We start from the raw sequence: 27,573 nt of genomic DNA, 5'->3' as shown, positions 1-27,573 counted from the left end.
TTAGAAGCCCACAGGGTCAGTATATGTCAGCAATGACTTGATGGCAGTGAGAGATAACCTTGGCGGTAACTATTCCAAATGCCCTAAAATATTCTTTTCTGTGCACTGTAACCTCTCAGTAAAAACACAGTTAAAGTGTATTTTTTGTAATTGAATTTAAGTGCCAACTGGGATTCCCATCTATGATTTGCAGGTAGACTTGTATGACTTATTCTACACCAAGTTCCACGCCTAGTGTGCCTTGCTGTGTGCCATTGAGCTGATGCTGACTCCTGGTGACCTTTACAGGACAGAGAAGGACAGTTTTCTAAGCAATCAGCTGTTCACCCAAAGGTCGATAGTTTGAACCCACAGTCATACTTTCGAGGGAGAAAGATTTGGCAATGCACTCCCATATAACAGACTAGTGTGTAAGAAACATGGGAAGTTCTGTCCCAAGGGGTGGCCGTGGTTAGGGGGCTTTTTATTGGAGCCCATCTCCTGTGGGATTTACTGGTAGGTTCAAACCTCCAAACTGGCAGTTTGCAGCTGAGTGTTAATGGCTGCACCACAGAGCTCCTGAGGGGGCTCATAACGGGTGCCTGAGCTATCCATTTGGGTTATTAACTGGGTCTCAACTGAAATAATCATGCAGCAGGAATCCTGTTGAGAATCCTACAACCACATCTCAAGGAGTTCTATAACCTAGTATACATAAAACAACAGATTTATTGATAATTACTAGGCCATGAAATGAAAACTATATTTAATAACATAAACATAAACATGTACAACCTCAGGTACAATGAATGGATTCTAATACCAACTTCTAGTTCTACCCCACTAAGGACAAGGGTCGAGTCCTTCATCAAAATGTTTTTTTTTTTAAATCCCTCTTCTGTCTGGTCCATGTGGCTTCTCTGCTGACTCCAAGACCATGCTCTGCTGATTCTTCCCTGTATGTGCTTTGGTGTGGAGCTAGTCTTCAAAGATGGTCTCCAGTGAACCGTGCCTGCTGATATCCAAGTCCTTCTGTGTCCAGCCCCACTCCCATCCAAAAGAAGTCAGCAGAAGTGGTGCAGCTCTTATCTTGGGCTCTTGTCGCACGGGCTCAGAGGAAGTGAGCCATCATGGGACCAGTCTGCCTGCTGAGTCCGCCATGCTGAGAAGAAGCCCAAGCCACCGCAGGAGGAACCGTTGAGGAAAGAGAGATACGCCAACCACTTCCAGGTGTTGCAGCTGAGAGTGGCCATCCGGGTGAAGAAGCCACCGGCAGTGCAACCCACTCCCTCCTTCAACAGTAACCACGACACTCGAGAAACTTGAAGGGCGAATTGCCCAGCTGAGGCCAATCAATCCATAGGCCCACAGTGTTTTAGGCCACTAAGTTTTGGGGTAATTTGTTACACAGCCGTAAGAAATCAGAACACCTCCTGCCTATCTTTCTCTACTGTTATCTAGAGACCCCAGGACTGTGTTCTTCTCCATGCAGTTGCAAACCCTAATCTTCAAGTGTATTCCTACCTCAAATGAAGTAGTGGTTAAGTCACCTTTTAGGCCCATTCAATCGTATGATTTCCCCCGCCTTCCTGGCACCCCTCTGTCGATTCAAACAGCCAACCTCTTGCTTAGTAGTTGAGCAGCTAACTATTTGAGCCATCCAGGGACTCATCTCCCTCCCATATGCTGTGCAAAATGCTGGCTGTCCACACTTTCCTGAGGTCTTTTATGTGTCTTCTTTCAACTTGACTTTGGTCTGTCTTCTCGATTATGCTGCTCTCTAATGTGTGCCTGGCCTGTGTTCTCTTTCTCAAGTAGGAGCAAGGAAATCCTCAAAGAGCCTTCAATGTTGAGCCAGGAAAGTTACTTCCTCGTTGGCTAGGAACTAATATTGTATCTTCCGGGGAATTCTGTCACCCTTCCCATGCGACACCTGTGCACTTCCTCCTCAGACAGCTGACATAGCACCCAACCTGCTGACTTATCCTAAGCCCAACATGTGGGCAGAGTTCACACAAACAAGGGAGCTTCAAAAAGTCGTAGAAAAATGGAATTAAAATAGAATTTTCCACAACATTTTGAAGCCTTCCCTTAGAAGCCTAAGTCAAAAAGTATTGCTACAAAAAGTCATAGACACTTCTATTTAACAAAAATATCAAAATGTGAATCTGTTGTTTCTCAGCATGTCCTTGTCGAGGTCTGTACGCTCCTTAAGGCAGTTTGTCTATCTGTCTCTAACCCTTCCCAAGGATTTCTCCGCAAGGGACACCATGGCAACACAGCAGTTCTTGACCTCCTCAAGGAACTCACCTTGTGTGCACTTTAAATGCCCTAAGAGCTCTGTGGACAAACAGAAGCACACAAGGACAGGATTCGGAATATAAAGTACGGTTTCCCAACCAGCTTCTAGAACAGCCCCTGCGACCCTCTAAGAATTAACACATGCACTGCCCTCATGGGAAAAAATGCATATCTCATCACCACTCTCTTGGCCTTTTCTCACCGCTGCCGTTGTCTGTTTTCCTATAACTTCTTCATAATACGCCCCGTGATTGTTGCGTGTTCTTCGAGCCCCTCTATCCAGATGGCCTCAAGAATCAGTCCCCGTAGTCTTCTGAACTGACTTCTGTTCCTGAAGCTAGCTGGCCAAGCAGATCCCCTCAGAAGCTGCTGTTCTCGCGGGGTCCTTTCTGGAAGGCACCCTAACAAGACAAAGACCAGTGTCGTACGGGAGAACTGGTCTGCAGCTAGCCACTCAACAGACACGTGTCCGAGTACGTATGAAGCCCGTGCACGTATGTACTGTGATGCAGAGGCGGTGCTTTTTGACTTACCGGTGCAGCTCATAAACAAGTGGTTGAACTGGGTGTTCTCAAGTCTCTGACAAACCTTCTGAGTCACGGAGGGGAAATGAGGAGCCGATGCCAAGGGCTCAAGGAGAAAGCAAATGTTTTGAGAATGATGATGGCAACAAATGTGCAAATGTGCTTGACACAATGGATGGATGGATGGATTGTGATAACAATTGTACGAACCCCCAATAAAATGATTTTAAAAAACCCAAACAGACCTGAGTCCATAATTTCCCAGGACACTGAATTAATTATATGGGATGCACTGTGCTGGCCACATGTTATGTGTTCTTTTTTAGCTCAAAGAGAAAATATATATTTTTTAGCTTAAATATTGTCTATAAAACTAAATTATCACCCCAACTAAATTACTCCCAGTTTCTTGTGCAATGCCTGGGGTCACAAAAGCTCGGGAGCAGAGTCATCAAGTCATTGAACAGATTAGATAGGAAATGCATGCATTTATCCTGATGGGGGAGTAGGAATGGCCGCACAATTTGAAGAACGTAATCATGTACAAAATGTTAATGTATATTTTGCTGTGTTTATTCTCAGCAACAAAAATAAAATAAATTATTAAAGTGTTTACTGACAAATCAGACCGTGGGATAATGTGCAGCAGGAAGGAACAACAAGGAAAGAAAGGAGGGAGAGAGGGAGGCAGGAAGAGGAAATGATAACTCTGCTTAGGTTGGACGGCTCTCACAGTGTGATGTTGAGAATGTAAGTCATACTGGAGTATGTATTTACATAAATAAGTTTACAAGCAGTCAAACACCACGCTCTGCATTTTAACTATATATGACTAGTGGTTAACTACATAGGAAAGCCCACAAATAACTATTCTAGAAATCATGAGCATGTTGACCCTTTATGGGGGATGAGGGTGGGTTGTAGATTCTCTTTCTCCGAATCCAGTGGTAGTTATATGGGTGTTTGATCTATAGTTATCATTTAAGTTATATATATATATTTTAATAATTATGTGCGAAGGAGCGAAGGTGGCTGAGTGAGGTGCGCCTCGCAGCGCCTGAGCGGGGCCGTGGAGTCCCGCGTCTGACGGAGTGTGGGCGTCCTCATCAGAAGAACATTTCCTTTAGGTGGTTTCATATTTTCTTCATCTCAGAAAGAAAAACAAACATTCTGAACTCAGGACTTGGCAAGCATTTCCATGTTATGTCCTGGAGCAGGCAGTCCTGCCTCTTTTATCCAGCCACTTTCCCTCTTCATCAAGCAGGGGATCTCCTCTCTACTGTTGACCTCCAGGATTGAAATGGAAAAGGCTGCTTGCCCTTAGTTTGTTCCACCTCTGAAATTCACCCCCGAGCAGCCCTGTGGATGCAGTCATCATGCCAATTTCTCCCCAGAAAGAATTAACCGACCTGGGACTTCAGCTGTTGGTGGCTTAATTGTAAAGAAATTATTTTGAAAGCTGAAGTTCAACATAAATTTGAAACGCATGCTTTGATGGTGGTATTGTGAACTCTTTGCTTTTTGTTCCCTATAAGAAGACCAACGAACTAGCAAACATGGATGACTTCAGGTTTGGTTTTTGTTGTTTGTTGCCACGTCCTCCAGTTTCAGCCATTATCAGGGAAAGCACAGCTCACCCTGCAGCAGTAGGTCTAACATTCAGTCGAATTTGAAGTATAAAAGAGATGGTAAAACATGACATATATATCCAAACCTCATTTCATGACATATGTGAATAAACCATCACAGTCTCTGTACTGTTGTGAGTTTTTGCATATGTAAACCACAATTTTAGGTGAGATGGGGATTTTTTTGTCTCCTAGAGAAGGAAATTGTGTTCACTTTTTCTCGGAAATCTTTGGACATCGATAATTATGTTTTTTCCATTCAGCTAAGGACCGATGGATTGTATTGTTCGGAAGCTAAACTCACGAATGTGCACGTGTTTAATGAAAGACTGGTAAAAGAAAACAAAGTTGCCCTTAGCCTATTGATGGAACCTTTTACCTTCCTGGGAGGTGGGCCGCTGGGTTGGAAATGACTTTATTGTTTGAGGACTTTCCATTTGAAACTTGGTTTTTATTCTGTCATGGCAGGAAAATTAGCTTGAGGGTTTTTGCCGTTCAGGAGATGTTGACGAACCCTAGGTTATGATCTGCTTTCAACCTTGGACCTAAAGGAGGATGGTGTGGGGAAAGTTTCATTCACATAACTCCTGTCTCCTAAGCAGCAAAGATGCCTTACACAGCTACATGACTCTGGTGTTTTACATTGTTTAGTTTTGTCGTTTATAAAATTATAAGTAACTTTTTCCCTTCCAATAAAAAAATAATAATTATGTGAATTAGATATTTCACAGTAAAAAATGTTTCAAAATAAAATTGGGAGACTTCTGTACCACATAGTTATATTTTAAAATCTATGTTAAACACAGCCATATATATACAAATGTACTTGTGTGTCTATACAAGGGGGGGGGGGCTTCAAAATTTTGTGGAAATTTTAAATTGTCTTCTAATTCCATTTTCTATAACCTTTTTAAAGCCCCCCGAGTGTAAATATATATATATAAATATATAATTTTCCTTATTAAAAGAATAATACCTTTTCATTATAAACAAGTATATCATATGGAAGAAAATTAAAATTATAACCATGCCACTTTTGAAAGTTTGAAATTACCAGACTTGACCTATTGTTTATTTCTTTGAAGTTTTCTTCCGTGCTTGTTGTGATTTTTCTCTTTTTTAAAAATTAAATTGGGATCATACCATATATGTTGTTTTGAAAACTTTTTTGTGTTTTTACTTAATATGTTCCCCACTTTGACGTCTCTTTGAAATATGTAGTGATGTCCTGTTGTCTGAGCCACAGGCTTGAAAATAACTCCTTGCAAGTAACACCCCAGGTGCTTTTCATGTTTTATGCTGTCATCCTCAAAACAGTAAGAAATATCATTCAGAGGAAATTTTATTTCTACAGATCTCATAAAATCAAAACAGAGGATCATGCAAACAGAAACTTTAGGATTTTGATATAACAGAAAACAATTATGAATCTTACTATAAAAGTGAAAACTTGCCTTTAGACAGAGAAAGAATACCTGACCAGTAGATTAATATGTTGTTCTTCAAGGAATTGTCATTCTTTGAGAAATATGGATAACTAGGAGTGTTTAGTTAAAAATTTCATTTTCATGCACAAGAGAAGCTGAGGAGGAATCCGGGCCTTTAAAATTGTGTTCACTGTTCTGTGCTTTTAAACACTCAAAGTTTTCCTTGTTGAGAATGACATTTCTCTCTTTAAGTCTCATCACTCTCTTTGGATGTGTGTGGAAATGGTCATGAGGTTGGTTTCACGTACTGATTTATGTGTGTATGTGTCCCCAACAAATATGCGTCAACCTGACTGGGCCATCATCCTCAGTGATTTGGTTATATCATCATGTAATTATCCCTCACAATGTCATCTGATGTGATCAACCGATCAGGTGTAAGAGGAGGATTGTCGGGAGGGGGGGCGCAGTAATATTTAGATCCCAGATCACATGTAAAGAGAGTTTCTCTAGAGTTTGGCCTACATCACCTTTCATCTTATACAAGATATAAGGAAAGAGAAATGAGCTGAGAGAGGAGGAGGGATCTCAGTCCCACTAATAAAGAAGAGCCTGAAAGTGGAGTTCATCCTTTAAACTCCGGGTCCCTGCATCAAGAACCCTTTAGATCCTGGGGGAAATTGATGCCAAGATACATGTAGATCCCCAAGGGACGTAGCGCCCACACACAGAAGGAAAGAAGAGCCTACTCCGGGAGCCGGGGCCCTGCATGAGGGAGAATGGTGAGACCATACATTGCAGTTCGCCTGTGCTGGTTCTGTTGACAGCAGCCCTAGATAACTAAAATAGGTCGTTTACACTGGGTGAACCTACATATTCCTCCTCTGAGTGATTTTCCGATCTTCCAACTGGCAGCGAAGCAATTTTAACTAAAGATACAGAATCTTTCCTAAAGAAAGGTTCACTCTGTGGGCTGTGATATACAGATAAGTCTTTACCCTATAAATATTTTTCATATCTTTGTACATTACACCTGACATGATTTTTTGTTTTGTTTTCAGAAAATCAGGAATGTAAAAATCTAGATTTATTTCAGGAAAAGGGCCAAAGTTATATTTGGCATACAAGCCAATAATATTTTTACCTCTGTTTAGCCAGATTAATCCTAAAAATGCCATAAAACTAGCTAGCTATAGTGATGCTAAGAGAACAGTAAGAAGGGGGATATGTTTTTTGAAGATTATCTTAGTAATTGAAAATTTGAGATGGAAAAAACACCTTTTTGATGAAATGGTAAGTGATAGAATGAATGAGCTTAGATACTTATAAGTGATAGCTTTAGCTATTTGCCATATTTTCTGAATACTTCAAGTCTACTACATAGCTTAAGTAAAATATTTGTGGGTGAAAATAAAGATATTTTTCTTCCTTGCGTCTCAAAATTAACATCTGTGTAGGGGCTCTTTCAGAGTAAAGTAAATGAAACTGTTTTTTTATATTCTAGAAAGATTGAGTATATAAAAAAAGAAAGTATGAAAAATAGATAATCAATAGAGTACTTTTAAGTATCTAGATTTGGTTTGTTGCTGCTTCTTAATGCTTGTTTTAAAACAATTTAAAATAATCTTTAAGTGGGTAACGGGAGACATCAGTCAGTAAAAAAAAATAATTTATGAATTATCAAGGGTGAGCGAGGGAGGGGGGAAAATAAGGAGCTGATACCAAGGGCTCAAATAGAAAGAAAATGTTTTGAAAATGATGATGGCAACAAATATGCTCGATATAATGGATGTATGTATGGATTGTGATAAGAGCTGTATGAGCCCCAATAAAAAGATTTTAAATAAATAAAATAATCTTTAAGACATCACAAGCTCTCATTTGTTTGAATTAATAAGCTCTAATAATAAGGTCCAGCCACATTAAAAGAAAAGAAGATAAGTTATCACTGTTCTTCAGGGTAGAATTGGTAGAGGATGCTGATCATTTGCCTATATCTCAACTCCAATGGTTTTTCACTATAGCTAGATATCGATTTGTAATCATTGTATTAATTTGCAATCATTCTAGTCATAAACTAATTGTTACTTCCAGACAGATGTTGTTATATTTACCTAATTATGTAGTTTATGTCATAGCGCTGTTTTAAAACAAACTCAGTCATACAAATTTGATTCTGGCAACCTTGTAATTTTCGTTTTCATCGTATGTAACCACAGTACAGAGCTCTCAGCCTCAGTACTATTCACATTTGGGATGCACTAATTCTTGGGGAGACGGGCTTAGAGGTGGGGTACCCGTGCACTGTAGATAGGTAGCAGCAGCCGGCCTCTACAGACTACATGCCAGTAGCATACCGCAGTGTGACAGCCAACTGTGTCTCCCACGTCGCCAAATGCCTCTTGGCGGGCTGGGTTAAAACTGGTTCTTGTGAAGAACTACTGCCACAAAGGGCATTTATAGAGGTCGAGACAAAGACATGCACATATGCAAATATAGTTATAAGGATGGGGAACTAGATCTATGTGCCTATATTTATAGGTTTAGTATTAAGGTGGCAGAAGGACATTGGGCCTCTACTCAAGTACTCCCTCAATGCAAGAATACTTTCTTCTATTAAATTGGCATTCTGTGATGCTCACCCTCCCAACACAACCGCTGAAGACAAAGTGGGCGAATAAGCAAATGTGGTGAAGAAAGCTGATGGTGCCGGGCTATCAAAAGAGATAGCGTCTGGGGTCTTAAAGGCTTGAAGATAAACAAGCGGCCATCTAGCTCAGAAGCAACAAAGCCCACATGGAACAAGCACACCAGCCTGTGTGATCACGAGGTGTCAAAAGGTATCAGGTATAAGGCATCATCAGAACAAAAATATCTTACCATAGTGACTGAAGGGGGAAGTGCAGAGTGGAGACCCAAAGCCCATTTGTTGGCCGCTGGAGATCCCCTTCAGAAGGGTCTAGGGGAGGAGATGAGTCAGTCAGGGTGCGATGTAGCACCGTTGAAGAATAAAGCTTTCCTCTAGTTCCTAAATGCTTCCTCCCCCACCACCACCCCCCACTATCATGATCCTAATTCTACCTTGCAAGTCTGGATGGAGCAGAGGATGTACACTGGTACAGATAGGAGCTGGAGACACAGGGAATCCAGGACGGGTGATCCCTTCAGGACCAGGGGTGTGAGTGGCGATGCTGGGAGGGTAGAGGGAGAGGGGTTTGGAAAGAGGGAACTGATTACAAGGATCTGCATGTGACCTCCTCCCTGGGAGATGGACACAGAAAAGGGGTGAAGGGAGTCGCCAGATAGGGCAAGATATGACAAAATAATAATTTATAAATTATGAAGGGCTTATGAGGGAGGGGGAAGGGGGGATGGGAGAGGAAGGGGAAAAAAGAGGACCTAATGCAAAGGGCTTAAGTGGAGAGAAAGTTCTTTGAAAATGATGAGGACAATGAATGTACAAATGTGCTTTACACAATTTATGTATGTATGGATTGTGATAAGAGTTGTATGAGCCCCTAATAAAATGTTTTTAAAAATGCCATGTGTATTTACTAAAGTTCTTCCATACTTTTCAGGAATATGAGCCAGAATAAAGCAATAGACCTTTAGTAGCTAGGCACAAAATCTGGTAGGCAATAATTTGGGGTGATTCAGCCTAAATAAAAGACAGAAACAAAATAATTATGTTCCATAATCAGAGACTAGATTGTCTAGGTAATTGATACAGAACAGACCACTAAAAGTATGTTAGTGCCTTACAGGGAAGTAAAATTAATTACTAGTCAAGATGTAATTTAATGCTGTTTCTCACTTCCATTATTATTTTAGAATGTGAAGCATCCAGATCTGCAGATACTAAAGGACCCATAAAGGTCCTTTTACTATTTTGTGTTACCTGTAAATCACAGCAGTTTTGCAAGGCCTGATGGAATAAAAATTTATATCACTCCTTTTGTCATTATGTCTACAACAGGTGATGCCCAGTGCCCTGCTGGGAATGTCATTAATTTCACTTCCTCTCCAGAACCTTGGCATTCTGTATCACCAAGAAGACTCAGTAGGCAGGCCAGTACACGAGGTGATTTTCAGTTTAAACATATGCCAGAGGAAATAGAAAAATGTAGCTGTTTGAGAGACACAGAAAAGCAAAATGGTTTCAGATTTTATTAATTGGAAATACAGGAGTAGGAAGTATACAGTCTGAGCTGCCAACACCTATTAAGCTTCAGAATAGATCTAAAAGTGTTTTGCATCTAAACGCATTTTGGGGCAGCTTTATTGCATATTGGAATAAAGTCCTTAAGAGGAATTATTAATGAAGAGTCCAAAGGGCAGCTGACATCACTAGACCTCTTGTAGTGGGTGTCAAAAGAAGCTAAAACAGGACCAAGTTGTGGGCTCTGGAGAGAAGCCCCCTCAGCAGGTCCTTAGTGGTGTGTCCCTGCAGCTGCAGAGGGCGGGAAGAACAGAGACACTAGTGAGCAGTAGTGGAAGGGTTCCCTGATTCTCTTACTAAATGAGAGCGATTTTATTTTAAAACATTGCCTCAAAAAATCATATAAAATACTGATTTAAAATCAGGAGCTGGCAGTGTGGTGGGTTATGCATTGAGCTGCTAGCCAAAAGGCCAGCAGTTCAGGCCCACCAGCCACTCTGAGAAAGAAAGTTGAGGCTGTGTGCTCCTGTAAGAATTTAAAGTCCTGGACACCCAGAGAGGCAGTTCTCTGCCTGTAAGGTTGCTATGGGTCAGAATCAACTCGATGGCATTGGGTTTGTGTAATGGTAGACCTAGAACATGTGGTCCCTGTGACTCAAATATACTGAAAGAACCTACCACAAGTAGACAACACGGCAGTTCCAGAATGAACTTATGGGAAGGGGGTGTTTAGGTGTCCCTTACTGTATATTTTTAAAATTATAAGTAGGAAAAATTAAGGAAACCAGAGTAATGTTATTTTATTATAGAAAATTCTAAACATATAAAAGAAGACATGTGCATATATTTTCAAGAATCATCCCAGCTTTACTCATTATCAACTAATGGCTCATCTTTTTTCAACTATACCACACCACCACCTTTCCTTTTCCCATGTTATTCTGAAACAAATTCCAAATATCATCCCACCCCTAGATTTTTTAGTATCTTAACTCTAAATAATGAAAGTTATTTTCTTTCTATTTTTCCTTTTATGAGATTTTAATTGTGTCTGGTGAAAGTTGACATAGTAAATTGAGTTCTCATTTAACAATTCCTATGCCTATGGCTCTGCTGTAATCCATGTTCACTGGCCACTTTTTTCCAGAAGTAGATTTCAATGGCCTTCTTCATAATCTGCCTTGAGTATGGAAACTCCACTAAATCCTAGCAGGGTCCATGACAGGTGACCCTGCTGGTATTTGAAACACCAATGGCATACCTTCCAGCATCATGGACGCCCCAGTATAACAAACAAAATGGGAATAACAAGTGGGAATATCAACAGAGAATTACCATAAATCCAAGCAAGAGTCATAAGAGGATGTAGAACACAAGGGCAATGATTGCTGAAGCCAGATGGATCGGGTCCAGAACCAGAAACCGGAATGATATTTATCATTGGTGTATATTGACTACTGCAGAGGCATTCGACTGTGTGGATCATAACAAATTATAAATAACATTACAAAGAATGGAAATTCCAGAACACTTAATTGTGCTTATGGTGTTGGCAAAGAATATTGAAAGTACCATCCATGGACTGCCAAAGGAACAAGCAGGTATGTCTTGGAAGAAGTACAGCCAGACCGCTCCTTAGAGGCAACCATTGCGAGACTTGTCTCACATACTCTGTTTTGGATGTGTTAGCAGGAGACATCAGTCTCTAGAGAAGGGCATCCTGCTTGGTAAAGTGAAGGGGCAGTGGAAAAGAGGAAGGCCCTTACGTAATGGATTGACACAGTGGCTGCAACAATGGACTCAAACGTGAGAGCACTTGGTGAGGATGGCCCAGGACCAGGCGCTGTTGTGCAGGGGCTCTCCATGAGTCAACAGACTCCACAGCACATTACAACAATCTGTGGACCCTGCACAAGCACGCGGTCATTAACACAGAATTAGGGGACACACTGGGTGGTGTGCATCACAGTTGCATCCTTAATCTTTGTTCAGAGCAAATAATCCAATAAACTGTACTATGTGAGGAAGAAGGCAGTACCAGGATTGGAGAAAAACTCATTAACAATTTGCAATATACAGATGATGCAACCTTCCTATAAGTGAAGAAGACTTGAAGCACTGAGTGATGGAGCTCAAAGGCTCCAACTTTCCGTATGGTTTACCCCTCTACAGAAAACAAAATTCTTCACAATTGGACCCATAAAGAACACGATGCTAAATGGGGAACATAACGAAGTTGTCGAGGTTTTAATTTTCCTTAAATCCACAGTCGACACCATGGAAGCAGCAGACAATAAATCAAACAATGGGTTTCATTGGGCACAAGACCTCTTTCAAAAGCAAAAATGTTACCTTGGAGACTAATGTGTGGCTGACCTAATCCATGGTATTTTCCATCTTCTATGCACCAAAAGCTAGACAGGCATAAAGAAGAGTGAAGAAAAGAGGGAAAAGACTGAAGAAGAAATGATGCATTTGAATCACGGTATTGGTGACGATATTGAATATATACCATGGACTTCCGAAGAACAAATAAATCTGCCTTAGAAGTGTAGCCAGAAGGCATGTACATATGCAAATATATTTATATATGAGGATGGAGAAATAGACCTATGTGCACATATTTATAGGTTTACTATTAAGTTAGCAAATGGACATTAGGCCTCCACTCAAGTATTCCCTCAGTGCAAGAATACTTTGTTCTATTAAACTGGCATTCCATGACGCTCAACTTCCCAACATGATTGATTGATCTCTGAAGACAAAGTGAGTGTATAAGCAAATGTGGTGAAGAAAGCTGATGAAGCCCAGCTATCAAAAGATGTAGTGTCTAGTGTCTTAAAGACTTGAAGATAAACAAGCGGTCATCTAGCTCAGAGGCAACAAAGCCCACATGGAAGAAGCACACCAGCCTGTGTGATCATGAGGTGCTGACAGGATCAGTTATCAGGCATCAAAGAACAAAAAATTATATCATTGTGTGCTCACCTCCCCAACACGATCGCTGAAGACAAATGGGTACATAAGCAAATGTGGTAAAGAAAGCTGATGGAGCCTGGCTTTCAAAAGACATAGCATCTAGGGTCTTAAAGGCTTGAAAGTAAACAAGCGGCCATCAGCTCAGAAGCAACAAAGCCCACATGAAAGAAGCACACCAACTTGTGTGATCATGAGGTGTCAAGGGGATCAGGTATTAGGCATCAAAAAACAAAAAATCAAATCATTGTGAGTGAGGGGGGAGTGCAGAGTGGGAACCCAAGACCCATCTGTAGGCAACAGGACATCCCTTATAGAAGGATTGCAGGGAGGAGATGAGCCAGTCAGGGTGCAGTGTAGCAATGATGAAACATACAACTTTCCTCTAGTTCCAAAATGCTTCCTCCCCACCCACCCTACCCCCCACTATCATGATCCCAGTTCTACCTTACAAATATGCTAAACCAGAGGAAGTACACTGGTACAGACTGGAACTGGAAACACAGGGAATCCAGGACAGATGATCCCTTCAGGACCAGTGCTGAGACTGACGGTGGGGTGGAAAGGGGAACCAGTTACAAGGATCTACATATAACCTCTCTGGGGGATAGACAACAGAAAAGTGGGTGAAGGGAGATGTCGGACAGTGTACAATAAGACAAAATAATAATAATTTTAAGTTTTCAAGGGTTCATGAGGGAGTGGGGAGGGAGGAGAAAAAAAATGAGCTGATACCAAGGCCTCAAGCAGAAAGCACATGTTTTGAAAATGATGATGGCAACAAATGTACAAATGTGCCTGACACAATGGATGTATATTTGGATTGTGGTAAGACTTGTACGAGCCCCCAATAAAGTGATTTTTTTAAATTGAGTTGCTTGTTTTAGTTTCCCCAGATCCAGAGTTGTCTGATCACAGCCTCATAGTGTCACCTAACATGCTCCTCTGTTTCCGGTATGTTCTGTGAATTCGTAGTTGGAGATCGAGTCTTGACCTTGATTCAGATACGCTTTCTTTTGGGAAAGGACAAAATTAGAATGACAAGGTGAAATCAGAGTGGTAGCATTGTTGGACTCTTGTTCAGTGCCTTGTGTAGTGATTTAGCTAACATCTACTCAGAGTTTACTAATATGCCTTGCATTCACACATATTTGGTATTTAATAATACAACTAAAAAACCTACACTAAAAAATAAACAAAAAGACCCTGTCACTAAACTGTGAATTCGTTGTACTGGAGCTTTTGTACTGGCATTCACTATCTGTGTTCCTCACAAAGGCAGACAACAAATAGGGCCGACAGAATCCAGTCTTTCCTGAGTCTCCCGTTGCTCCCTTTGCGTGCATTGTCTTCTTCTCCAGGTGCGCCGTCTCTTTCCCTCCTCTGCTTTCTGTGCACGCTCACTAGCGCTCACAGTGCCCCACTGTCTACCCGGGCGAGAAACTGGCTCGGGCTATAAAAGCAATCTGTTTACACATCTTTAATGTACTCTGCTCAATACTCTCCGCAGTCCTGAATTCTCCTGTTTGTAAAATCAGACCATTGGCACGCTAGATCTCCCTCAATTGAATGTTAAATTATCTTGACCATCTGTCACTTCTGAAGATTAAACTCTTTGGTAGGTGGTTGGTAGAGAAAAGATACCCGCCGTACCATGCTGCAATTAGATACCAGAGCCCTGGAAGCAAAACAGTGCAAAGAGGATCCAATCGTGTGGCTTGACAAGTTGACAAACAGGGACTGATTTATTTTTAATACTGCATATACTCGAGTATTTTTAATCCTGTATATACTTGACTACAACATCAGCCGAGGCACCTAATTTTACCACAAAAACTTCATTTAAAAGTGCTGAAAAGTCCGGGTTATACATAAGTATATACAGTATATCTTAACCCTTTTCTCCCCTCATTTCTCCTTTAGTAGTTATAACCTGTTCCTCAATTTCCAGCATCTTAATTGAAGCAAACATTTGGTTGCTTGAGTAGAAGGAACAAAAATCTCTTGTAGATACAATAACAAATAGGTATCTAAGTAGAATTTAGTTTCTGTTTCAACTGGATGGCAGTGAATTTGGCTTTTTTTTTCCCTTCGGTTTTCGGCTTCATTACAAGCTATCACACAGGTAACCAGTTTTTCTGTTATTTCTCTAAAGCAAAATTGTTTTTATCATGACAATCCATAAAGACCTTTAAGATTCCTATCTTAAAAATGCCCTTTGTAAGCTCATAGAGTTCTTGATTTGTGCCCCCTTACCTGATCTGACTCGGCGCCCAGAGGAGAGCGCGGCGCCCGTGTTTGTGCTCAGGAAGCAGTTTTTGGTGATGGTGGTATTTGAAGAGTTATATATTCTAAAGGGCATTTTGTTCCCCTTTTCTTTGGCAAGACCAAGGAGCTTCCTTTTCTAAGACCAGTGCTGTGTGGAATCAGTGAAAGTACACTTTGTTCTAGGAGAATTGCTGTCCGAAAGCCTAGAATATATATTGAGTTCTTCCAAGAAGGGGGGAATCTTGTTCTAGGACCACGAGTGCTGCTTGATGCTGAATGGACGCTTGTTATGTGCTCTTTCTCCCACAGGCTCGCTTCTCCTATGTGCGGATGAAATACCTTTTCTTTTCTTGGCTGGTGGTTTTTGCTGGAAGCTGGATTGTTTATGTGCAGTACTCAGCCTATACAGAACTATGCAGAGCGAAAGACTGTAAGAAAATAATAGTGAGTATTTGGTTTCCTAGTTTTACACACTATGCTTATTATTTATACACTGGTACTTATTTTTTAAGTGAAATTTAATTTTTCATCAGAGTTGTGTTCCACCCTCCCTTAGCTTTTTCATGTGACCAGGTTAGTAGATGGGTTCCCCACTTTGAAAAATGCAATATTCCAAAATCCAGATACATTTGTGTGGGAGCATCCTCATTACCAAGAGGGGTTTTGGTTTTTAATTATATTTGAAGTTGAATTTAAATATGTAAATTTTAATCAAAAGTATTTTAAATGCTTAGAGAGCAAGAGTGTTATTTACAAACACCCCCTTTGAATGTATAAATAGGATAATTTCCAAATTTAAAAAAATTATCTAAATGGCATATGTATGTTTATTACTTAATTTCTATCCTAATGATTAGATAGGTTTCAGAAAAATCACTCCATCGGTCTAATATCTCTATCAGTAGTTAGTGGTTTCAGAGCACTAATAATAATTTAAATATTTAAGGACTTTAAATAAGTTTAAGTCTTTGTTTTCTACCAGTGGATTAGTCTGATTAGTAATTCAATAAATATTGACTGGTTACTGTTTACCCAAGGTAGTGTTGTTAGGTATTTGCATGTATCAAGAAGTAAGGTGTTCTTGACCTTACAGAGCGTAGAGTCTAGCAGGAAAGAAAGTAAGCAATTACAGTAAAGTAAGGTAAACTTTGCAGTAGCAAGTATTAAAAGAATAGAATATACCTGAAGATTTCCCAAATTAGGAGAAAAACATTGATTTAACTGTAGGCACTTTATCAGGAAGGATTAAAATCTGTTTTCCCTTTGGAGAGTTATAGTCTCTTAATTAAGCAAGGGAAGCATTACTATTGTAAGGAGCAGGGGGATGGATGCATTGTGCAGATGAGTCCTAAATCCAGGTTCAAAGATGCCAGCACTATATCCATTCCATTAACCATTTCAGATCTTTGCAAACGTTTCAAATAGAAGGAACATGTGGAGTCGGCCGTGTACTGGGTGCTTTTCATGTCCATTAAGGCTTGAACCCGTACTGTGAAAATCCAGAGCCATTTTTACAATTAAAGAAACGTACCCAGAGAAAATAGAGCAATTTGTCCGTGGTGGTGGAGCCAGAATGTGATCCTCATTCTCTCTGTTGCGCAATGCCAGACAAGACTGGCACAGGACGTTACGGTTTAATGTTGGTTGTTACCGGTGACTCCATTCCAGCGCATAATGACCCCCCGTGACTGCGTAGAACAGGCCCAGTGGATCATCAGGTCTTTCTCCCACAGAACCACTGGGTGTCTTTGAATCCCAATTTTTCAGTTAGTAACCAAGAGCTTAACGATTGTATCACCAGGGCTCCTTCTAGCTTCATAAAGCGAACAACGACAGGCACATGAATCTCAACTACTTACCTTCAGTGAAGAAAGAGGAAGCAAGGCTTACGTAGCCAACTATAGCACTAGATAGAGCTCCGCCATCAACTCAGCCCTGACCCACGGCAACCTTGTGTACAGCACAATGATCCTCATCATCATGCTCCCCAGCATGGTCGAGTCTCCTGTCATGGTTATTGTACCAGTCCCCCTCCCTCCACCAAGTTCTTCTCCAGCGACTGGCCCCTTCTAGCAACACGTCCAAGTTCATGAGATGAAGGCTAACTGCCCTCATTTCTAAGCTATAACTTCTTCCTTGGTAGGTTTGGTTGGTCTTCTAGAGCTCCATGGTACTCTGAACATTCTTAACCAGTACCATAATTGGAGTGCACCAGTGCCTCTCTGGTCTTCCTTGTCTAGTGTCCAGCCTTCACATGCATATGAGGCAAATGAAAATATCCTGACTTAGGTCAGGCCCACCTTCGTCCTCAAGTGACGTCTTTGAAGTCAAAGATGGTGTCCTTTAATTGTTTCTATAGCTCACCTGTTTAAGTCATATTAGATCGATTATAATAAAGTGCTGATATTCACGACCACCACCTGGGGTGGGGATGAACAACAGAAACATGGGTGAAGGGAGACAGCAGGTGGTATAAGATATGAAAATAATAATTTATAATTTATTAGGGGTTCACAAGGGTGGGAGGGTGGAGGAGGGAGAGAAAAAAGAGGAACTGATACCAGGGGCTCAAGCAGAAAGAAAATGTTTTGAAAACCATGGTGGCAACATAGGTACAAATGTGTTTGATACAATTGGTGTATGGATTGTAACAAGAGCTGAATGAACCCCCAATAAAAGGATTTATCAATAAAAATAAAATAGTAATAAAGTGTTGATAATAACAGTTCATCTTTGCTTTAGCACCAATCAGTATATGTGTTGAAAGTAAGGACAATAATTATGTGGAAATAAAGTCGATGTAAATTCTGTACTATAGATAAATTTGTTAACTTGAGACTCAGATTTAAAAGTGCATTCCTCATAAATGTCAGAAGACTACAGGCAGGAAGCTGGTGGCAGCCAAGTGAGGTCATTTCTCTGTAATACTTGCCAGTATGGGAGCTTCTTGGAAAGTGTCCCTGGCAAGAAGTTGTGGAGCTATGAGGTACGTGGCAGTTTGGTCAATATTATCTAAACATCTTTCAAGTGGATCAGATATTCTCAGTGCAGCTGAGTCTCGGTGAGCAGACATGGGAATGTGAGGGAAGCAGTAACCGAAGGCCCAAGGAACCATTATCAACAAAGCTTTGACAGAACCTGCACTTCAGAAACCCCTCAAAAGTAATGTCAATAATGACCTAGGCGGCGTAACTCCAGCTGTGGCAGTGAGTGGGTTTGCTCTGAAAAGCGGAGCGAGCCTGCCACCCGTAGCCATTAGATGCAAAGCCATCCCCAAACCATAGCGCCCCGTGCCTCCGATCCTTGATGGTCAGCGGAATGTAGGAAATAACGCATTTGGGGTGGAAGAAAAGCCTCGACAAGCTGCTGGAAACATTGCTGCACTGAAAGCTCGTTAAGCCTAGTAGCAACGTATCCCCCCAATCACCTCGCAATAGAGAATCAGGAAGGGATGGGAGATAACAATGATGCAAACAAGGCTGAGATCAGCTTAGTGTTTGAAACGGCTCTGGAGCAAAATATGGCCATCAGTTTCAAGGTTATTACAGAACGCATAAGATGACAAGCTTTGCCACTCTAATACCAACTGGAGAATTTTCTAGAGAAATGAGGGAAATGGCCAAAAATTCCAAGAAATGTACCACTTCAACCACTGCCTTCAAAACAAAACAAAACTCCCCTACACCTTCCTGCACATACGAAGCCAAAATTATTATTTCAAACTGATTTTTAATTCTCTAAAGCCAGAGTAAAGGCTGAACCAGGATATGGTCGTGGGATGAACCTGATTAGCCACCTAGCTCAAATTCTACAGACCCCAAAGGAAAAAGAACCAAATTAAGTTTTGCTTTCAGAAAGAGCAAGACTCAATATTGAGAATTTGGGTCAAGGTAGACCATGGAGTTGCTAATAAAAATCTCCCTCCACCCCCAAGTGAATGGCCGCAATGCTTTTGCCAGTTGGTTCTAAAAATCATTTTGACAAAACAAAGGAAAACAAAGGCCCCGCATCTGGGTTTGCTGAACCAGCGACAGCACTGCAAGAGCAAGCCTTCATTTGTTGTCCATGTGTTTGTCAAGCGATGGAAGCCAGCTGCCACAAAGTGATCTCTGGCACTACTGTAAGCAATGTGTCATCCAAAGACAGGGACCGACCATCACAGTCTCTCTCCGCGGTACCTCCCACACTGGATGGCTGCGCTCCTCCTTATGAAGGGAACGTCTCCTACAGCTGAAGCCGTACGTTTAAAAGGACGTCTCCTACTTTCCCTTGTTCTCCAGTGCAACCTTCAAATCAACTGCACTCTTTGGCCAGGATTCCAGGCTTCCATGAAGCTGTAGATGCCTTGACAGTTTTCTGAGCGACGATCGCTGGAGCCAATGTAATGGGCAATGAGTGTCGAAAAGATTTCTCTGGAAACACAAGCCAAGCATCTGGGAGAGAGGGCAGCCAATAACCAGGCACGCCTGGCTCCCTGGTCAGAACTAAGAAATCAAAGCTGGGCATCTAGCAACTTCCTGCACCTGTGACTGCTACCACATCTTTGTAAATCCACCAACACACAGAAGGGTGTCTGTGTTCAAGGAAATGGATGGCTGATAGTGTTGTTTGAGGCTTATGTGAAGACAACACCGTTCTCATGCAAACGATAATGTATATGATACTGTCTGTTCAACTGGTGGAAAATGAAACTTTGAGCATTTCCCTTATAACTTGATATCAGATAATAACTCATTAACCCAGAGGCCACAGAAACCAAATACTGCTACTGAACAACAATAACAACTACTGTGAAGTGCTAGAAACAGGTACAATTTTAAAAAGGACGAATAGACATGTTGGATCTGGTTGTCTTAGAGTTATTGTGTTTACCCTCTCTTGCTCTTTCCCTAATGCTTTTGGACTTTAACCAATGATGAGATGTGGTTGTGGTCTTCATACAGAGCCATGCAGTCCCTCATTGTATAGTGACATTTGTAATTGGCATCCATTAGCAATGCAAGTAACTTTAAGGCACAGCTACTCAAAGATGTTGGTAAACAACAATGTTTAAGGCAGATTTGACTAAAAATATGAAATGTGTTAGGAACAACTAGTTTTATTACACATCAGGAAGTGTTTCCCTAGGCAACACACTCGGGTATGTAAATGGTACCCACTCACGGTTTGCATCCAGACAGTTAACTACTGCCTTGGGACTTGGGACAGGGAGTTGGATCACAATGAACACTGTCATAGCGAAGAAGAGAAAGCCCATTGGATGGGTCCGGAAAGAAGTCTTGCCAGCCACGAGCCAGCCACACTCAGGATCAGTATGCTGGTATCCAGCATAAAGTAAATCCAGTTAAAATGGGGTTGGTTGAAGAGAAAAAGTAGCCTGTCGCGTATCAGAAATGGAAGTGAAGTATAATTCTAACATAATGTAGTGATTACCTTACTAAAACTTGAAAATAGTTTACAAGCCTTTTAGGTCTTAAAATCATTATTTTTTGGAGGCCGACTTTCTCTTGTTAATTGTATGGGCTTCGGTTCTTATGCCTTTTCATAGCTGGTAGCGCGGTGGTCAGTAATAAATAGTAAAGTAGTTCTAATGTCGAAGAGGGAGCCCTGGTGTGCTGTGGGGATTGTTGTTGGACCGCTCCCCACAAGGCGGGCATGCCAAGGGCTTCTTTCAGCTCATGGATTCACAGTGAGCGATCAAAAGCTTGCATTGGGTTAATCTGTGCTCAAGACCTCACTAGAGTGTTGGAAAGCAGAGACCTTACTTTGAAGGCTGGGGTTTCTTTATATGGATGTAAAAGTTGAACACTGAATAAGGAAAACTAAAGAAAAATTTATGTGTTTGAATTGTGATGCTGGGAAGGAATAATGAAGGTATCAAAGACTGTCAAGAAGAAAACAAATCAATCTTGGAAGAAATACAATCAGAATGCTCATTATTGGAAAGGACGAGGGACCAGTCCCTGGAGAAGGACGTCACGTTTGGTAGAGAGGCAGCAAAAGAGAGGAAGGGCCTTAACAAGATGGGTTGGCACAGTGACCACAGCAATGAGCCCAAGCACAGGAACACTTGTGAGGATGGTGCAGGACTGTGCAGTGTTTTTGTTGTATTGTACATAGGATCACTATAGGTTGGAAGAACTCAGTGGCGTCTAACGACAACCATAAGGTCAACAGTTCAAATCCACCAGCAGTTCTACAGGAGAAAGATGAGACTCTCTGCTCCCGTACAGATTTACAATCTCAGAAAACTTACATAGGGTCATTGTGACTCAGAATCAATTCTGTCAGTGGGTTGTGGGTTTTGAAATACCACATAAAGTGGTGGTGCTCTCAGGTGCAAACCAAAAAGCTGGCAGTTTCAACTCATCAGCACTCCATGGGAAAAGACATGGCCATCTCATGTAAAGAGTGACCACTTTGGCCTCCCTCTGAGCACTGCTCGGTCCTGATAGGGCGGTTTTGTGGAAGCAACTCAATGGCAGCAGGCTTAATATTTCATAGGAATTGGGGGCTTAGAACTATAATGCGATCAGAAAACAATACCTTTTAAAGCAATTTTTAAAGCTTCAAAGAACTATTAAGATAGTGAGAAATTGCCTGGGGCAGAATTGGACTTGAGAGAGGCTCCTAGGAATTGATCTAAAATGCATTTTAAAGTTTATTCTGGCACCTGTAGTTAGGAAACAAAGTACCAGCAATACTTTATCATTTGATAACCCTTTTGACCCATTATAGAGTTGTTTCAGTTTTAAATATTTTCATTCTTTTTTTAATGTGCTTTTTCTCATTTTTGTCTTGGCATTGTTTTGTTGTTATTGTTCACTTCTGGTTTGTATTTTGTATGACTTAGTGTATATGAAATCAAGGATAGGTAAATCTATAGAACCAGTAACTGGATTAATAATTACCTAGGTGCTCTTGTGGTGTAGCTTCATTGGGTTGTTAACTGCAAGGTCAGCAGTTCAAAACCACCAGCCACTCTTCAGGAGAAAGATACAGCTTTCTATTCCAGTAAACCATCTCAGAGACCCAGAAAAGAGGGGCAGCTCTTCCCTGTTCTATACGGTTGCTTTGTGTTGTGTCCCGACCTGCGGAAACTTCAACGCAGACCCTGGAGGAGGGAGTGGGAATTGGGGGGACAAGAGACACGAGAAATGGAGACAAGACAGTAGTCTGATCAAGTCTCGTTTATTGAGTAAAAGGCTACAGCTTATATAGGCCAGGGAAAGGAAAACAAGCCGCAGGTGTTTCCCTGAGAATAAATGGGGGAAGCATGCCACAGGTGTTTCCCTGAGAACCATGACCGCAGAAAAAACAGTTCCTGTGGAAAGTTACAGAGCTCAGGCAATAAAGATCAAGACAATGGCCGGGCCTCATGGCTCCGGACAGGCAAGGTTATGGCCGGGCCTCATGGCTCCCGACAGTGTTGGCATCACCTTCATGGCTGTGAGTTTGGCTTTTGAGGGGCATAGCAGTAGAGATTGGGGAAGACGGGGAGCTAACAACGAGTAGGGAAGAAAATGCTCGAAATTGATTGTGGTGATGAATACAACTCTTCTCAATATGAGTGAATGATTAAATTGTGTGATATGTGCAGTACACACCAATAAAATTTTTAAAGTAAAAATAATAAGTGCACAGTTGTGTCACATATTTTAGGATAACTCCTGTATTAGAAAAAGAATAAATAATTTCCAAGCTAATATAAGAATGGAATAAGAAAATAATATTCAATCCAAACAAAGCCAAGAAAGAAAAGTAAAGTAACAGACGAACCAAGAATAGGCAAGATAAATCAGGAACATACACTAAGCTGGTAGACGCCGCCAGTCAAGTTCCCTGAGGAGCAGACTGAGATTGAGCTGTGACTGCATGGGGTTTACTGGGGGGACTGTGGGGAGCAACAGCTGTAGAGGAGCAGGGACATGACTGATGGTTCTGGAGAAGTTGAACTGCAGTGCAGTGGCAACAAAGGCCTTACTCCATCCTTCAATGAACACTGCAGTTGGAACGGTCCTGTAGGTGCAGACCTTTAGACCTTTACCTGACCTGTCATTGGATGCATATGCCACTTGCCCTCCCCCCGCCCCCACCCAAGGGAACATGACTTTGGGCAATGCCACTCACTCACTGAGAGTAAAGCCTAAAGTGCTGATTCATGAGAGCGGTTGACCACCTGGACCCCCCAGACACTGAAGGAAGGAGTACACCAGTCTTTTTTTTTTAACATGTCAAGAATTTAATTGTGTACCCATATATCCTTTCTTAAATATCTTTGTTTTAAAAATCATTTTATTGGAGGGCTCTTATAGTTCTTATCATAATCCATACATCCATCCATTATGTCAAGCACATTTGTACATGTGTGGCCATCATCATTTTCAAAACATTTTCTTTCTACTTGAGCTCTTGGTATCAGCTCATTTTTCTCCTTCCCTCATGAACCCTTGATAATTTATCATTTTTTTTCATGTCTCACACAGACTGCTGTCTCCCTTCACCCATTTTTCTGTTGTCAAAACCCCTGAAGGGGTTATATGTAGATCTTTGTGATCGATTCCCCCTTTCTCCCCCTACCTTCCCCATACCTTCCTGGTCTCACTACATCATTATTGGTCCTGAAGGTTTTATTTGTCCTGGATTCCCTGTGTTGTGAGCTCTTATCTGTACCAGTGTACATGCTCAGGTCTAGCCTGATTTTTAAGGTAGAATTGGGGTCATGATATTGATACTGGGTGGGGCGGGGAGTAATAAAGAACTAGAGGAAAGCTCTATGTGTGTTTCATTGGTGCTATACTGCATCCTGACTGGCTCGTCTCTTCCTTGTGACCCTTCTGTGAGGAAATGTCCAATTGTCTACAGATGGGCTTTGGGTCTCCCCTCTGCACTCTTCTCATTCTCATTGATAAGACTTTTTTTGTTCTGAGTCTGATGCCTGATACCTAATCCCATCAACACCTCATGATCACACAGGCTGGTGTGCTTCTTCCATGTGGGCTTTGTTGCTTCTCAGCTCCATAGCCGCTTGTTTATCTTCAAGCCTTTAAGACCCCAGATGCTTTACCTTTTGATAGCTGGGCACCATCAGCTTTCATCACCACATTTGATTGTGCACCCATTTTGTCTTCAGCAATCATGTTGGAAAGGTGAGCATCACAGAATGCCAGGTTATTAGAACAAAGTATTCTTGCATTAAGGGAGTACTTGATCAGAGGCTCAATGTCCATCTGCTACCTTAATAATTAACGTATAAATATATGTACATAGATGTTTCCCTATCATTATATATAAATATATTTATATATGTACATGCCTATATTTAGACATCTATAAATGTCCTTTGCCTCCTAGTTCAGCCTTTATTCGGGTTTCAGTAATTCCTCTGAACTACATTGTCCTTGATCAAGCATCCTATGCCCTCCTTGCCATAAATTTTAGATCACTGTTGTACCCCTGTCCCTGAGTTTGTGGACATCCCCCTTTCCTTTCCCCTGTCCCGTGAACCCCTGCCCCCCAACCATTGGTTCCATTGTTTTCTCCTCTGGATTGTTTATCCCACTTATCTACATAGACATGCAGAGACAATAATAAGCACAAAACAACAAAAGAAAACAAACAGCCTATGAAACGTTCTAGGTCTGTTTGTTGACCTTTAGGGGTATTTTCTGGTCCAGTCTGATGGGGTGCCACATCCTGGCCCCAAAGTCCATTTTTGGTATTCCCCAGGACTTCATTGCTTTGCTCCCCTTGCTGCTCTGTTGCACACCTTTAGTGTTTTTCCGCAGAGCTCATGAGTTTTTAAGGCCTATTCACTACTCACCAGAATAGGATGTAGAGATTTGTCTTTGTGAGATATATTTTGCCAGTTGACCTTGGTGTCTGTCCTCCAAGACTATGGTCCTGAGCCCCCAGGCCCAGTGACTCATTTCCTCAATGTGTTTGATTATGTCTAAGAAGTTTTATAACTTTCTCATTGTCCTTTCATTTCAATTTCCCACAAACTTTTTGACACCGTCTTATATAAAGATAAAGATGCACATCAATCGAAAGTAAGAAAATAGTGCCCTGGACTGAATCGCACGCACCACCCCACCCCCAAAAATCAGTTTGGCTAAACCATGATTCTCAGTGGCTTAGCAGTTACGTAATAATGTAATGTAACAGTTATGTAATGATCCCCCCCATGATGTGATCTGATATAATAAACAAATAAGAGGATTAAAGAAGGGATGCCTTGCCCTTGATCCTATCACAACCCTGATCTGATGTAAGGAGCGTTTCCCTGGAGTTTGGTCTACAGTTCCTTTCATTTTTACAAGAGATAGAAGGAGAGAGGAGCAGAGATTGGGGGGGCGCGGGGGGGGGGACTGACTACCACCAAGAACAAATCTCTCTTCTTCAGCGGTCCGTGTCAGAAACCCAAAGCGGCAGTTCTACCCTGTCCTATGGGCTTGCTATGAGTCAGCATCAACTCAGTGCCAGTGAGAAAGGCCATCCACTCTGTTATTTCTGCTCCAACAGCAAGATAGATAGGAAATGTTCATGCAGATTCTAAAGAAAGGATAAGTAGAAGAAAGTGAATGGCATTAAAATGTGTGTGTGTCCTGTAAGGTTTATATTTCACAAAGTATACTTACTTTTGAAGTCTGGGTCAGCTCTACTGATATGAAATTAAATCTCTTGTAATTTCTTTCTTCCATGTTTTAATTTTACTATGCCCACCTAAGTAGGAGCCCTAGTGGCGCTGTCAGGTAAGCATTAGACTGCTAACCCCAAAGTTAGCAGTTCTAAACCCACCAGCTGGTCTGTGAAAGATGAGGCTTCTGTAAAGATTTCCAGCCTCAGAAATCCTAGATACTGTGAGTCGGAGCCAACTCATTGGCAGTGGTTTTTGTTTGGGTTTCACAAATTATGTGAATCTATCCTAGCCAATTCCTGCTTGGAAAGGTGTAGTCTAAGTAAACTGCACGGAACCAGAGCATATAAAAAGAGGACTGGTTTTAGATTTTGGATGTAACTCTAAACTGCATTATCTGAATGTCACATTTAGCAAAGTCATAGTTGGCAAAGGATTACAGTGTCCTAGGCATGAGTTTTGAACTGGTTTCCTTTAAAGATCCCTAGTCGGTTTCATCTTTGTGAACTAAGGGAGATGATAAAAGCTCAAAAGAAGCCCTACAGATGTTAGGCGGAAGCTTCATAAAATCCATAGAAAAATTCCATTATTTTTTAATTCTGGTTTTTATTTCCTGTATTTGCATAAGTTTACTGAGGGGTTATTTATAGTAAAGATTTCCATCTTGTGAAACTTGGCAGTGTGGCCTTTAACTTTCCTCTAGGTCTCCTCCCCCATCTTAATAATTTAATGTCTACTTTCAAAGTAATTCCTATCATATAGCTATTATACAAAAGATAGAATGCATTTTAGAAGAATTCTTCGTCAGTGCATGTGTTGAACACCTACTGTGTGCCAGTCATTGTCTAGTTGCTGCGTTGCCTGCCTTCAGGAATTTACTTTGATGTCATGGGATATGTAGCCGTTGACTGCCATGGAGTCGATGATGGTTCATGAAGACCCTGGGAATCGGGCTAAACTCTTTGAGTTTGTAAGTCTTGAGAGGAGCAGAAACTCTCCTCTTTTTCTGCTTGCGCACTGGTGGGTTCAGACTGCCTGTGCTTAGCAAGTCAATTTGAGGATTAAGCGTCAGGTGGTGGAAGCTAGTCTGTCAATCAGTTTATAGTCAATGAGGCTTCTGTGTGGGCGTGGTCTTCTGAGGATTCTGGGAACTCCTGGGTTTCCTCCTTGGAGGCGGGAGACACTCTCTCACTACTCACTCCCTTAGAGAGTCCCTACTGACAAAACACATGGCCCTACACTGATAGACTCCGTGCACTGGGAAGAGCCATGTAGAAACCCCTGCCAGCACTGAGATGCTTCTACTGCCACTAGACCCACAAGACTTTGCACCCACTGGCCTGTGATCTTCCTGCATTTCGTGTTACTGCATGTGTTTCGGGAGTCTGAAAAGAACTTTATAGATTGGTATCGGACATACGGGTTAATATCAGACTTAGGGACTTCATCCAGACTGGACTGGGATGTTTTTTTAATATTCAACTGCTCTTGTATATAAAGCTCTTTCTTTTTCTTTTTTTTTACCCTAATCATTTTTTTTCTCCTCTTTTCTTTTTTTACATTTTATTAGGGACTCATACAACTCTTATCACAATCCATACATATACATACATCAATTGTATAAAGCACATCCATACATTCCCTGCCCCAATCATTCTCAAAGCATTTGCTC

General features: G+C 41.4%; 1 protein-coding gene and 1 pseudogene across 1 annotated transcript in view; both read left to right on the top strand.

Annotated features, from left to right (window-relative positions):
* DIPK1A (divergent protein kinase domain 1A) overlaps positions 1–27,573 on the top strand; it is a 162,132-nt gene that overhangs the window by 101,216 nt on the left and 33,343 nt on the right. The window contains exon 2 of the mRNA XM_075558460.1: positions 15,572–15,706. Coding sequence (XP_075414575.1) covers positions 15,572–15,706 — 135 coding nt within the window. The remainder of the gene's footprint in view (positions 1–15,571; positions 15,707–27,573) is intronic.
* On the top strand, positions 18,129–18,824 carry LOC142429142 (double-stranded RNA-binding protein Staufen homolog 2-like; annotated as a pseudogene).

Source organism: Tenrec ecaudatus, chromosome 1, assembly GCF_050624435.1.
Source record: "Tenrec ecaudatus isolate mTenEca1 chromosome 1, mTenEca1.hap1, whole genome shotgun sequence".
NCBI classification, from domain to species: domain Eukaryota; kingdom Metazoa; phylum Chordata; class Mammalia; order Afrosoricida; family Tenrecidae; genus Tenrec; species Tenrec ecaudatus.
This window is presented reverse-complemented; position numbering and strand designations above follow the sequence as displayed.